This window comes from Barbus barbus (assembly GCF_936440315.1).
Source record: "Barbus barbus genome assembly, chromosome: 34".
Classification (NCBI taxonomy): Eukaryota; Metazoa; Chordata; class Actinopteri; order Cypriniformes; family Cyprinidae; genus Barbus; species Barbus barbus.
Window position 1 is genome coordinate 4,781,196 of NC_136762.1, and position 15,170 is coordinate 4,796,365.

At 35.0% G+C, this 15,170-nt stretch overlaps 1 protein-coding gene across 1 annotated transcript; it reads right to left on the reverse strand.

The window, feature by feature from the left end:
• Positions 1-1,149: 1,149 nt before the first annotated feature.
• Positions 1,150-12,532, reverse strand: LOC306853964 (calcium-binding protein 39). Its single transcript, XM_079391691.1, has 9 exons — positions 12,373-12,532; positions 8,229-8,383; positions 7,958-8,122; positions 5,214-5,332; positions 4,401-4,569; positions 4,211-4,270; positions 3,088-3,153; positions 2,339-2,482; positions 1,150-2,239 (listed from the first exon to the last, which is right to left on the reverse strand). Exons 2-9 carry the CDS (start codon positions 8,340-8,342, stop codon positions 2,051-2,053), a joined length of 1,026 nt encoding a protein of 341 aa, XP_079247817.1. The 5' UTR covers positions 8,343-8,383; positions 12,373-12,532; the 3' UTR covers positions 1,150-2,050.
• Positions 12,533-15,170: the final 2,638 nt, after the last annotated feature.

The window sequence follows — 15,170 nt, forward strand, 5'->3', positions numbered from 1 at the left end:
ATGCACCGATATGCAAGATAAATTTGCTAATTCTCAGAATTCTTAAAGCTCTGGGCCATTATGATGTCAGGCATACAAGATGACTGTGATTGGCTGTTGTTACATGTGCCAACCAATGGAGAGTTGCCCATCACCACATAAATGGTATGGAGACTGAAATATGAAAAAAGGTACATCTTTAAGCTACATAAAGTTTATTGTAGGTTTAAATAAAATACTGTTATAGACATGTCAATCCCTGTTATTCTGACCAGTACTGTAAACATTCGGCAGAACATGTTTTAAGGGAGTTCAGGTAAAGCTCTGCATTGAAAATGAGTAAGAGTTACCATTATGAGTAACGCCTGCTTTCGCTTAGGGGAGAAATGAAGGGTTTTATGGTAGATGATTGTGGCTGTCTTGTGAGTAAAAGCAGTAATGCCAACCGTAATTCGAAAATGATCAACCAAACCCTTCAAATCACTTTCAGTTTTGTGTGGTTTTTCCATTCTTACACCAGATTTAAAAGTATTACATGACAACCGCCATCAACCACTGCACTGTTGTTAAAACAAACCTAAATAAAACATTCATAAAGGACATGACTGCTCGAATTATCTCTCAGCAGCCACAATCAGGTGCTAATATGAGCTGTTTCTCTACATCCAACCATTTCAGATTAGTCTGCTGCTCGCTATTTTTCCCCCAACTAAAAACCTTATGTAAGCTAGCAAATTCAGTCAAAAAACACAAAACCAGTAAAGAACTTGACCAGGGCACATTTCACCCCAAATTCAAAAGAAAGATATATGAAATTATAGTTTGTGTATGGTTATACAACTTAAGATTCGTAAGACGACAATTTTGCCCCAATTTCTGTAATGCATAATTTACAAAAGTCCGTATACAAGTATATATTACAGTAAAACTGTTTATATAATTTATATATATTTAAATAATTGTATATATTTGTTAAAAATATATATTAGTACTTGTACAGACTTTTTACTTATTTAAATACAAGTAATAAAAATAAATGTAATTTAAGTAAAAAATCATAACGAGACTAATGAAAATGACTTCAGAAAATAAAAGTAAGATCATATAGTGTAAAGTAATGAGAATTTGGGAGAGGAATGTCCCAAAATGTATATTTTTTCTTTTGATTTTGGGGTGAAATGTGACCTAGACATGTTTCTTTGTGCGATTTCACCCATGAACTCATCCGATTATCCAAACAAGGGACAATTTAACATATAAACTAACTAAAAGGTATGAGTAGTGGGGTTAGTTATATTGAAACTAGTATTAGAACAAAACAAAAAAAAAAGTCGGAGTACAAATCTTAAGGTCACAATCACAGAAAACAGACAAGTTAACTTTCCGTTACACCCACTGTGCGCAGTGACTAATGATGAGAGATTAACCCAGAGTTAAATCAGGGTTAACATCACAGCCACAACTCTAACAAATCACTAAACCCTACTCAGCCAGCACATTTACTAATTTCAGTCTTTGAAAATGAATCTGATAGCAACCATTAAGATGACTATGTACATGTTTACTCACCCAGAATAAGCAAAATGTGCAAAGCATGATTTAGGCGTCACATTTTCACCAAGTCGACAATGAGCAAAAGAGCTGACAGGAGTGTGTTTAAGTGCTTTTTGCATGTCAAATTTCTTGGAATTCATTAATATCCAATTAGCATCAACAGACATTTGAGTGTATGTTTGTGTATGAGGTACAAAACCCTCCTCCTTTATGTGCAATAAAGCAGCAGCATCTACATCCGTCTTTTCTGTTAATTTTGCTCATTTTTTGAAACATGAGAATAAAACATTGTAGGGGGGGAGAGGTTGAATGTCCAGCGAAGCAAGGCTACTTTTCACCCTCGTCGTCATATTTCTTGCCCACCGAGCTGAAATGGCATTTAACGGTTCCTGCAAAACACAAAAACATGCCCAGCGCTGCGGCCACTCAACGTCCCAGAGAGCCAAACATCGTCCAGACGCTGCTTAAAACACTGTCTAGACGTCCTCTATGCCTTCGTATACATTCGTGAGCCTTCTCAAGCATCCTGCGGAGTTGGCCTCTTGAGGTCTCGGATCTGTTTGATGAGATAGGTCTTCTCGTCGCCAAACTGCTCATCCTCGGTGCGGTCGTTCTGGAACTTGCTGAGGAACTCGATGAGTTTGGTCTGGTTCTTCAGCAGGATGTCGAGGATTGGCTGGGTCTTGTTCGGATTGGCCACAAACACCTAAATGCATTGAGAAAGAACTTGTTGAAGGTTGAGACAAGTTTTGGGATGGCATATTGGTGAGTGTCGAACTGGGAAGATTCAGCTGACAATTCATACCTTAAATACATGAAAGGCCTCAAACTGGATGTTGCGGCTCTTGTCTCTCAGTAGGTTCATCATGAGTTTGAGGTTCTCTGGTTTGCTTATGTACTTTGTCATTATAGTGAAGTTGTGCCTGTCCAAAAGCAGCTCTCCCAAAAGCTGAGACAAAGAGAAACGACATAACACATTATAAAAAATAAAGATCTAGTTGCTATAGTAAACAGGCACAGAATTCAGTTTATATGCATTAGCGCTTGTACCAACCAGAGCAACTATACGCATAATCAGATATATACTACCATTTCAAGTTAGGGGTGAATACGATTTTTTTATTAAATGTTTTATTCATCAAGGGTGCATTACATTGAACAAAAGTGATAGTAAAAACATTTAGAATATTACAAAAGATTTCTACTGCCCATTTCCACAAAAATACTAAGCAGCACAAGCATTTTCAACAGTGCTAAAAAACGTTTCTTGAGCTGTAAATTAGCATATTAGAATGATTTCTGAAGGATCATGTGACACTGAAGACTGGAGTAATGATGCTGAAAATTCAGCTTTGCATCACAGGAATAAATCACATTTTAAAATACGTATATTCAAATAGAAACCAGTTCATTTAAATTGTAATATTTCACATTATTGATCAAATAATTGCAGCCTTGGTAAGAGATTTAATATAAAAAAATCTTAGTGATCCCAAACCTTCGAATGGTAGTTTAAAAAAGCACAACCAAGACACAAACTTAACCATTTCTTACCTTTAGCGACTGCCTCTTAGTCACATAGTTTTCTGAGTGAAGAAGTTTCTCATATTCACTAAAGAACTGAATGATCAAAAGTGGGAAAAAAGATAGGAAAGAGATATACAGTAAATATAAAGTTGTTTGGCTTCTCATACAGTAGCCTCAAAGTATTTGAATACTTATGGCACACTTGCATTAAATTAAATACAGAACCAAGTGGCATTTATTTATTTCCAAGCAAAGCACTTAACAACATATAGAACAAGCACATGGTTGGTCAAGAACAAAATATATACTGTTATTACAAAAGTATTTGGACACATGGTTGCCAAATGTTACTGAAAGCCATCCACAGTTAATCTGAAGAACATATGTGACCCTGGACCACAAAACCACATAAGGGTAAATTTTTTCGAAATTGAGATTTACACATAATATGAAAGCTGAATACATTGATGTATGGTTTGCTAAAATAGGACAAAATTTGGCTGAGATGCAACTATTTGAAAATCTGGAATCTGAGGGTGCAAAAAAATCTAAATATTGAGAAAATCGCCTTTAAAGTTGTCCAAATTAAGTTCTTAGCTATGCATATTACTAATCAAAAATTAAGTTGTGATATATTATAGTAGGAAATTTACAAAATATCTTTATGGAACATGATCTTTACTTAATATCCCAATGTTTTTGGGCATAAAAGAAAAATCGATAATTACAATGTATTTTTGGCTATTGCTAAAAATATACCCCAGCGACTTAAGACTGGTTTTGTGGTCCAGGGTCACATATGGGGAACTGACTTCATACATCCACTAAAATCAATTTTACAGCAGTTAATTAAAAGTCATTTTGCAAATATGACGGCATGAATTTAGTTCTGAGAAAACCTCTAGTAGCATTTCTTGGTATTTTGTTATCTAATGCATTAAGACATTTTTGAAGTCAGACATAAGTGCTCATATACTCTTTGGGCCCCCTTAAAATTCAAATCACTTCCAATTGTATTGACTTTCACATTAAATGCAAACAAACAGTTCTGAGAAGAACTCGCTGCAGAATGATTGACAAATCCAACCACATCCAAAAACAACAGACAGTGACTGAAAGCTAACCAATGACAGAAGAGCCAGTGACTCACTTTGTCATAGTGCTGCTCCAGAAACTCAGCGCTGAGCAGTTTGTGTCTCGTCAGCAAATCCTGGAAAAAAACAAACAAATGGAATTTATCAGACATAATAATTATACAGTGCATCTGAAGATGAAATAATCACAGATTCCACCCAGACAAAACAAACGCTCAAAGCTTGTATATTTACAAAAACACTAACTTTAAAAGTGGCAAATGCATCCGAGGCAATGTCGAAGGTGGACATCTCCACGTATCTGAAGAAATCGTAGAACTGCTCGGAGCAGAGGGTGATCTTGGCCAGCGGCTCGTGCCGTATGCATTCCCTCAGCATGATCCCACAGTTCAGAGCGATGTCTGGCGACTCGTAACTAGAAAAAGGACAGGAACTCAACATCAGAAACATTTTGCCAACATATACACATGCTCATGTAGATCCAAACATGTTTGACTTTCTTTCATAGACCGAAAAGGAGATGCTAATGTTCATGCTGCTCAGTTCTTTTCCATACAATAAAACAAAGTTGTCAAGGTTGAAAAAAAAAGAGAAAAAAAAAACAAAAGCCACCACAAGAGTAATCTATACTCATTTCAAGCCCTCTGAAGTCATATGGCCTACTGTTAGGGTACTTTATGGAGTTTGATTCTTGGTCTCCATTAATTTCCATTGTATAGATAAGCATCAGCGTGTCAACATTGGGGTGATGACAAAATTCATATTTTGACAGGGAACTACCAAAATATTCACATTTAAGATGATATCACTGATGTACACAAACAGCTAAAGTTTACTCATAAGGTTATCTTATGGGTAATCTGGGATAAAAAAAAAAAAAAACCTCTCTAAAATCTAATATGACTAGTATATGTCACCAAACCAGGTCTCTGGTTGAGATTTGATCTAAACACCAGCCACTAAATCTGAGCTAGTCTGACAACTGCAGAATTTCAGGTTATATATATTAAATAAAAAAAATAAATGTCTTCAGAATATGTTTTTGTGTGCATGTCTCACCCTTTAAGCAGCATGAAGAGTATATTTTGTTGAGTGCACAGGTATTCGACTGTAGGTGTCCGTGTGCCGATCTGACGTCTCAGAATATTATTAAAGATCTGTGCCACATCTTTCTTACCCTAAACACAAAAAACATGCAGAACAGTTACTGAAAAGCTCAGCTGATCATAATACAAGCATGTATTTCACAAATGGGAATCTGAGAGATAAATTAACATGTACAATGGTTTACAATTGGTCTCAAATTAAAGGTACATCTAAAAAAAATTGAATATTGTGAAAAACTTATTTCAAAAAGTGAAACTTTTATATCTATTTTACATTCATAACATGTAAAGTAAGACATTTCAAAAGTTTTTTTGTTTTATTTTTGATGATTAGAGCTCACAGCTCATGAAAGTCAAAATCTCAATATATTAGAATATTTATATTTGAGTTTCATTAAACGACCATCTCTACAGTATAAATTCAGGGTATATCTTGTTCTTTGAAACCACAATAATGGGGAAGACTGCTGACTTGGCAATGATCCAGAAGACAATCATTGACGCCCTCCACAAAGAGGGTAAGTCACAGAAGGTCATTACTGAAAGGAGTGGCTGTTCACAGAGTGCTGTATCAAAGCATATTAAATTCAAAGTTGACTGGAAGGAAGAAATTGGGTAGGAAGAGGTGCACAAGCAACAGGGATGACCGCAAGCTTGAGAATACTGTCAAGCAAAGCTGATTCAAACACTTGGGAGAGTTTCACAAGGAGTGGACTGAAGCTGGAGTCAGTGCATCAAGAGTCTCCACGCTCAGACATCTTCAGGAAAAGGGCTACCAAGCCACTTCTGAAACAGAAACAAAGTCAGAATCATCTTACCTGGGCTAAGGAGAAAAATAACTGGACTGTTGCTCAGTGGTCCAAAGTCCTCTTTTCAGATAAATTTAAATTTTGCATTTCATTTAGAAATCAATTTCTGGAGTCTGGAGGAAGACTGGAGAGGCAAAGAACCCAAGCTGCTTGAAGACCAGTTTGAAGTTTGGTCCGTTGTGTTTTATCAAGTCCAGAGTCAATGCAGCCGTCTACCAGGAGATTTTGGAGCACTTTATGCTTCCATCTGCTGACAAGCTTTATGGGGATGCTGATTTGCTTTTCCAGCAGGACTTTAGCACCTGCCCACACTGCCAAAAACACTTCCAAGAGCTTTGCTGACCATGATATTATTGTGCTTGATTGGCCTGCCAACATGCCTGACCTGAACCCCATATGGAATCTATGGTATATTTTCAAGAGAAAGATGAGAAACAGTCGATTCAACAATCCAGACGAGCTGAAGGCTCAATAGTGCCTCAGCAGAGCCACAGGCTGATCGCTTCCATGCCATTCCTCACTGATGCTGTTGTTTGTGCTAAACGAGCTTTGAGTATTGAGTGCAGAAATGAACATACTTTAAAGAACTTTTTTTGATTGATCTTAGGAAATATTCTAATATTTTGAGATACTGGATTTTGACTTTCATGAGCTGTAAACTCTAATATTCAAAAATTAAAACAAAAAAACTTTTGAAATGTCTTTCTTTACATGTAATGAATATAAAATATATATGAAAGTTTCACTTTTTGAAATAAGTTACAAAAAAAATGTAGTTTTTCACTATATAATTTTTTTTTGAGATGTACCTGTATATCTCAGCTGATCTGATCACAAGTGGCCAGTCAAGACAGAATGCCATTGAAATCTGGTTAACACACACAGTATTAATGTCTCTAAGTTGCAAAATAAGAAGCCACTTTTGATTAGATGGCATTGAGGGGACCATCTCTTTTGAAGATACATAAGGGAAGGTTCTTCATTTTTGTTTTCAATTGAATAGTTGTTTCTTACCTATTAAAGTTGAAGTTGAAATGATTACATTCTAGGGCTAGGCCAGTGATTCTCAACCACTAGGGGGCCTCAGCACAGCTGGCTTAAAATGATTTAAAATAAGACTAAATGTTCTTTAAAATCATTTAACAATTAAGATATAAGTGGCTATTTTATTTCCTATTCTAATTTCCTTAACTGCTTTTTATTTAAGATTCAAGGTTCATACAGTAAAGTCTTGGAAAACTTGTATATATATTAAGAGAATTAAAAAAATGTGTGATATTTAGACCTGGAAAAGTCATGCAAAATTAATAAAATATTAAAAATGCAAGTAACTTTTTAGAATTTTTTTCTTAAAACATTAAATTGAGCTCTAAAATATTTTTATCAGGTAGAAAAAAACTATTTAAAAATGACTAAAAATGAATACTGTAAATGCATTTATTAGAAATAAAAAGTGCAAACCCATTGAGCTGTTGAAATTTCTGTAATTACTTACATTTTAATTTTGGTAATTACTTACATTTTAATTAAGCATTATTATCATTATTATCAATACATTTTATAAGATTTATATAAATATTTAATTAAACCAATTTTAATGGCAATTCTTAGTTTCTGTTAATTAATAAAATGTTTATAAATTAGCAGCTTTGTCAATAAAGCCTCAAAGCCAGAAAAGTTGAACACCTCCACGTCACAATGTGATTCATTCGTCAGGCGTAGGTCGTTTTGACTCATACTTTGCATAAAAGAGTCTGCTAAAGATTTTTTTTTTAAAGAACAGCATTTGAGAACTGCTCAATAGATTTTGAGTAACTTTCTGCAATGTTTTGAAATTTCGTGTCATTTTCTGGCCTAGTCTATTAAACTCTAAAGTCTATAAAAGCACCTCAAAGTCGATGAGCTGCAGATCCGCGACGAGGGTGCTGAGCAGGCCGCTGTTGTAGAGCTCCTGAGCGAGCTGAGCCACGGCTTCTGTCTGCGGCTCCTTCTCATTCGTCCCGTAGAGAATCTCCTTCATGGCCAGCAGAGATTTGGACACCTCTTCAGAGGCCTGCGGACACACACCCCTCTCATTAATGGCTTTTAATGGGTAATAGTCACAGTACATGCCCAAACACATCGCAGATTTCTGTACACACTGCATAAGTCTTTAATACCTTCTCAGCCTTCTTGTCTGAAATGTCCTGCTTCTCCAGAATGGTCATGTTGTCTTTTAGATTCTTCACAATGTCCGCTGGACACTTGTGAGACTTTCCGAAAGGGAAGGGCATGGCAACACGTTACCAAGGCAAACAAGTAGCAGAGAGCCCACCTGTAAAAGTCAAAGAAAAACAGAGAGAACGTCAAAAAATTAACTCAAAGAATTAATGAACAAACTCATTTATGAACAAAAGAATAACCAAAACAAAATAACAAATAATCGAATGTACAACCAACTTAGAATCAGCAAAAGGAAAACATAACTCTCAATGTCACAGAAGGCAAGAATGAACAAGGAAAATGAATAAGAGAATGAACAAATGGAAGAAAAAGTGAAACAACAAAACCATATAAAATGTATAAAACAAATGAACACAAACAGAAAAATTAAGAAACAAACAAAAACATACAAAAGAATGAGCATAAAGAATAAATAAATGAACAAAAACATGAAAAAATGAATGTACAAACCAATAAAATAACAAACAGATGAATCAACTAAAGAACAAATTATGAACAGATGAACAAACTAAAAATAAAAAAATGAACGAATGGACAAATTTACATAAAAAAAATTATGTATGCATTTGGCAGAAGCTTTTATCCAAAGTGACTTAAACTACATTCAACATAAACATTTTATCAGTACTTGCTTTCTCTGGGAATTGAACCCATGACCTTGTGGTTGCCTCATGTGTTACTGGTTGACTACAGGAAGGCAAATTAAATAATACAAACTAGAAACAGAACGAACAAATGAAAGAATGAACAAATGGAAAAACAATCGAGAATGAATTGACTAGCAAAAAAATACATAAACAAAAACTAAATAAAGTAACAAACCGAAATAAGTCACTGCCAACAACATAACTCTGAAATTCAAGTTAAGACATTTCATCTGACATACGGAAGTAGATCAGTAGATAAAGTTAAAGATTAGAATCATCACACTGATCAAGCCATGTCAGCATCAACCACACCCTACATGTACAACAGAAATACATGCATTGCACACTCTGTAGTAATAGCCATGTGCCACTACTCGGAGGTCTTCAACCCTGCTCCTGGGGCCTGTACCATGATGGTAGATGAACAAATTCAGAGTTATAGGATAAGTTTTGAGTTGACAAAGCCAAACCAATCCAATCTGGCTTTGTTGGTACCATGAAGCTGATCATCAACTTTCTCTGTCAACTCAGGCTTGATCCTGAGTTAATGGAGCGCGTGCACATGAATGTGTGACATCAGCGGCGAACAGCCAATCACAACATTGTGATTCACTTCTTGCGAGATTCAAAACTCTTTTGTTAAAGGTTAAGACATTAAAGAATGAGGAATTTAAACGCATTTCCACTGAAGCACTTGTCCATGAAAGAGGACAAATAAAGGAAATGATCTTGCTCTATCAGTGCAGTCACAAGCGAAACTTGTGAAGTTACTTTATATAGTTAATAATATATAGCGATAGAGACTCAAACATGTAAGGTCACATGTAGCCCATTTTTAAAATGTTATCTATTGATCCTAACACTTATTTATATTACATATTATCTGTATATATTAATATTCATTTAAAATAAATGCTTTATAATAATTGTTCAACTAAAAGTGCTTGTGTGTAATGGAGTAATAATAATATAAATCATATTATAATTATATAAATCATATGTAAATTGTAATTATCAATAAAGCCAGACAATTTTGTTGTGTATATATATATTTTTTTTTTAATAAATGTTTTATTTTAAGGTACTTCATAGTGCGCTTTAATTTGTAGGAAGAGAGAGTGGGGAGTGACTATTTTGTGTCAGACATGTGTCACTTTGCTCACATCTGATTGGTCCAATTTCAGTTTGAGGTCTCTAACCCAGAACATAACCTGCCCTGGAGCAGGTTAGCCGTGGAGTGTAAGTTACTATGGCAATGAACACAGCTAAAAGCCAAGCCACTTTCATGATACCTAAAACCCAGGATTGGTGCAAGCTAAACTGAAACTTACCTGGCTAGCCAGCTAAACCAGCTTCATGGTACAGGCCCCTGGGGACCCACTATCCTGGAGAGTTTAGTTCCAACCCTAATCAAACACACCTGAAGCAGCTAATCAAGCTCTTTAGGATTGTTTGACAATCCACAAGTCAAGTCAATATTATTTATATAGCGCTTTTTCAATGTAAATTGTGTCAAAGCAGCTTTATCGGCTTGATATAAAGCTGGGTGGCTTTATATCAGCTTTAGACGGGGGAATGGTTTGTCGAAATAGTGTCATTCTCCTCTGGCCAGACAAAATCAGCAGTTTAAATCTATCTAATCACATGTAGGTGTGCTGAAGATGGTTGGAAATAAAGTTTGCAGGACAGTGGGTCCCCGGGAGCAGGGTTGAAGACATGACTTCCGTTCCAAAAAACAAACCCACACAGGTGTCTCGAACAGCACATATGCCTCAGTTGACAAAGCAAACAGGAAACGTGCAGCAAAAATATCTTCAATGAATACGGCTGCATGCTGGCTTCCTCCATAAAGATCACAGCAGTAAAACTCAAGCATGCTTTATATGAAATGAAACAGTAACCCAATGTGACCCTGGACCACAAAACCAGTCACATGTGTCAATTATTCAATCTGAAAGCTGATTAAATAAGCTTTCCATTGATGTATTGTTTGTTAGGATCGGACAATATTTGACACATCTATTTGAAAATCTGGAATCTGAGGGTGCAAAAAAAAATAAAAATGTTGAGAAAATCGCCTTTAAAGTTGTCCAAATGAAGTTCTTAGCAATGCATATTACCAATCAAAAATTAAGTTTTAATCTATTTACGGTAGGAAATTCACTAAATATCTTCATGGAACATGATCTTTAATTAATATCCTAATGATTTTTGGCATAAAAGAAAAAATTGATAATTTTGACCCATACAATGTATTTTTGGATATTGCTACAAATATACCCCAGCGACCTAAGACAGGTTTTTTGGTCCAGGGTCACAAATATACTAACCTGAATACAAGCTATTCATAAATGCTGCAGTTTTTTTTCCATAACCTTCCCCAAAACCACATAATTACACTATTATTTATTATTAATAATTACTATTATTGTGCCACATATGCTCTGAATACCGCAGCTTGTGGGATCCGTGCGTCACAGGACCATACGTCCAGCCGGTTAATCTCCACGCAGCTTGTGCAAGTTAGCCAAATCCTTGACCTGGTGACCACACTCGCCACGTCTGCCCCAACACAAATCTGAACCCAGACAGATGCCACAGCTCGCTGAGACAGATGACTGGCATGCTGAGTTACATGGACGCATCTAACATTCACTTCACAGGAGTTGCATGTGATCAATTACAGGATGACTGATCAGCCATGTTATGCTAAAACCAATTATTATTGCACCTGATTTTAATATATGCATTACCAGCAAAAACTGCTGCAAGCTGTCAGAAGATTTACTGTCAAGTTCAACAATACTGTACTAAATGATTTGCAGGAGACTGGGGCTTGTTGTCACATGCCACAAGGGCTACATCACAGAATATAGTTGAGTTTTTTTCATGTTGGTTTCAGTGTCACAGTGTGTTTCATATGTTGTAATTCTATAAAATTTATTGACTACAGTTTCTGATAGTCTATTATATATTATTAATCAATCAATAAACTTTGATGAAGACCGATGAAGACCACATATTGTAGTTTTACAATTTAACAATACCTTGAAAATTATTATAAGGAAACAGATCAAGTTTAATTAACCAAAAGTAAACTTGGATAACAAAATAATCATGATTCACTGGTTCAAACGTGCCTATGATGGGCACAAACTTTCCCTGGGTAGATTGCTGACTTGCACAGCCCCAGTGTGATGGATACAGAGAAGTCAGGCTTCTTGCCACTTCTTTTGTTTATATTTAAATGAAGGCGTTACAAACCACAAAGGATGCGAAGCCCCTTTCACCCAGTAGTATTTCTGCCTAATCAGACTTTGTGCGTAAATGCATTGGTTTTTGCATATGATGGCTGTGATAGGCCTCTGCATGCACTTAATAACACTGAGCTTCACAACAAGAACCAACAAAAGAGAAGTAAACAACATCACACCTTTTTTGGGTCTCCTTTGGCCTTTTCTAGAGAGCAGCGGTGTAAGTCCTGGAATATAATGTTTGGGTGTGTTGTTTCTTAGCCTGTTTTGTGCGGACAACCGTATGTATGTGTGTGTGTGTAACGTTATTCAGGCTACAAGCACCACTGCACGTTCAGCAGAGAGGACTTCCGCAAACCTGCAGCGAGGAGGATTTCAAAATAAAAGCCCCAGACAGAAGTACAGAAAAAGTTTAAATACAAAATTCTTTATTCATAAATCTAAACGGGCATCACAAAAACACACATTCATTTATTTTAAAATATAAATTGGCTCACTGCCTTCATAATAACAGAAACACGAAATAAAGCGAAAAGTGCTGTAAATGACTCTAAACTAAAAACATAGGCTATTATTTCATTCATCATTAGAATCAGGATCAGAATCAGAGCTTTATTGTCAAGTGTGCTTACACACACACACACACACACACACAAGGGATTTGTCTTGGTGACAGAAGCTTTCAGTGCACAAACAGGATGACAAGTGACGAGACACAGATAACAAAATAAACAAGTGATTACAAATAAATGTGAAAACAATAGGCCTACACAATAGACAAAAAGAAAATAGACAATATATTGTATGTACAGATGTGCTATATACAAATTATGCAAGGGAATTTGGATAGTTGTAAGATATGTTAAATCAATAACATATGTATAATAGATATATGTATATATTATTATATTATATATTATATTACTTGATATATATATATATATATATATATATATTATTTTTTTTTCTTCTATCAATATTCTTACATTCATCTCAGTATTTGATTTGCTATGAATGATGTTTTTCATTACAGCATTTGATTTTGTTCATTTTTTCAAATTGTTTCAATAAGAAATATTTTTTTTTAAATAAATATTTACAGTATTTTTGTAGTGGCATAAAATATTGTTAACAAATAATTCTTAAAAAAATTATTTACACGTTAAAATATGATGGTTTACATACTTTATGAAGAAGAGATTTAAGTAAAAATGAATACTGAAACAGGCCCATGATTCTGATTGCTCTAAATATTTATGGGAACTTTAAAATGCAATATTTTATAAAAAAAGTTAATTATACCAATAAAACACAGTGAAGTACAAAATAATGCACATTTATTAAGGGAGTTGTGTGTTGACATGTGTATTGATTTTTAAAGTCCATGAAGTCTTAAATAAAGTTAATGTTTGCTTTAATCTTGTCCAGGCACACTTAGTCATCCAATCTGCTAAATACATTAGTAAAAACAAAATATATATATATATATTTATAACATTTATTATATATTATTCTGTCTTCTTTAAGTATTTCTTATTGATATTATTTTATTATAATTAATTTAAATAATTTTGTTTAATTTAACATTTACTGTGACCCCTCTGGAATTATGCTGAGGCCCCCTAGAGGGCCCCTGGTTGAGACCTATGCTCATTTCAAAGCAAAGTGGTTTAGGCTCTACTGCCCTCTAATGGTTAAATACTATACTTAAACGACCGGTAGAGATTCAAGATGTAACCTATTTGTTCTAGACCAGGGGGTGTCAAACCCATTTCCTGAAGGGCCACAGCCCTGCAGAGTTTAGCTCCAAGCCTCCAACCCTAATTAAACACACCTGATCTAGCTAATCACATCCGTCAGGCTAGTTTGAAATCTACATGGTTTGTGTGTTGGAGTAGGGTTGGAACTAAAGTCAAGTCAAGTCAAGTCTGCTTTATTGTCAATTCTTCCACATGTACGGCGCATACATACAGAGAATTGAAATTGCGTTACTCTCAGACCCTTGGTGCATGGGTAGATTTTAAGCAGGGCTAAACTCTGCAGGGTTGTGGCCCTCCAGGATATGGGTGTGTGATTACTATGATAGTTGCATCACCGAAGATGTAATTCCTTCTAAAACTATAAATAACTTCTGAAATAGCTTCCTACATGCAAAAAAAGTGTGAGGTCACACTCAGCACAAGGGAAAAATTGAAGAGAGACAGTAATGTCGTATTAATTTGTACTGCTTTATAATAATTAATTTAATATGTATGTGATGTATTTATATTCATCACATAAAAACTGAAATAAAATTTTAAAACCATGGCATGATGCATTAATAATACACATTGATATTTGTGTGTAAACAGCATCCCCTATTGTTTGTTTTTGTTTGTTAGATTTAGTGTTTATTGCTAAAATTACAAAAGCACACAAATCATATTAAACTGTATTAGACTATATGTGACCCTGGACCACAAAACCAAGTCTCTGGGGTATATTTGTAGTAATATCCAAAAATCATAAGGATATTAAGTAAAGATCCTGTTCCGTGAAGATATTTTGTAAATTTCCAACAGTAAATATATCAAAACTTCATATTTGATTAGTAATATGCATTGCATAGGACTTCATTTGAACAACTTTAAAGGCGATTTTCTCAATATTTAGATTTTTTTGCACCCTCAGATTCCAGATTTTCAAATAGTTGCATCTCAGCCAAATATTGTCCTATCATAACAAACTTATTCAGCTTTCAGAAGATGTATAAATCTCACTTTTGAAAAATTGACACTTGTGGTCCAGGGTCACATATAGCCTATATGTCTCAAATGTTTTGTTGTTGTTTTTATAGTGTTGTACTCGTAACCCTACCCCTCCAAAACAGCAAAGCCTACAGAAAATTAGTCTTTATTAAGAGTTTATGGCCCGGTTTCACAGGCAGGATTAGGCCATAGTTCAATTAGGATTTTAAAGTCATTTTTATAGCATCTTG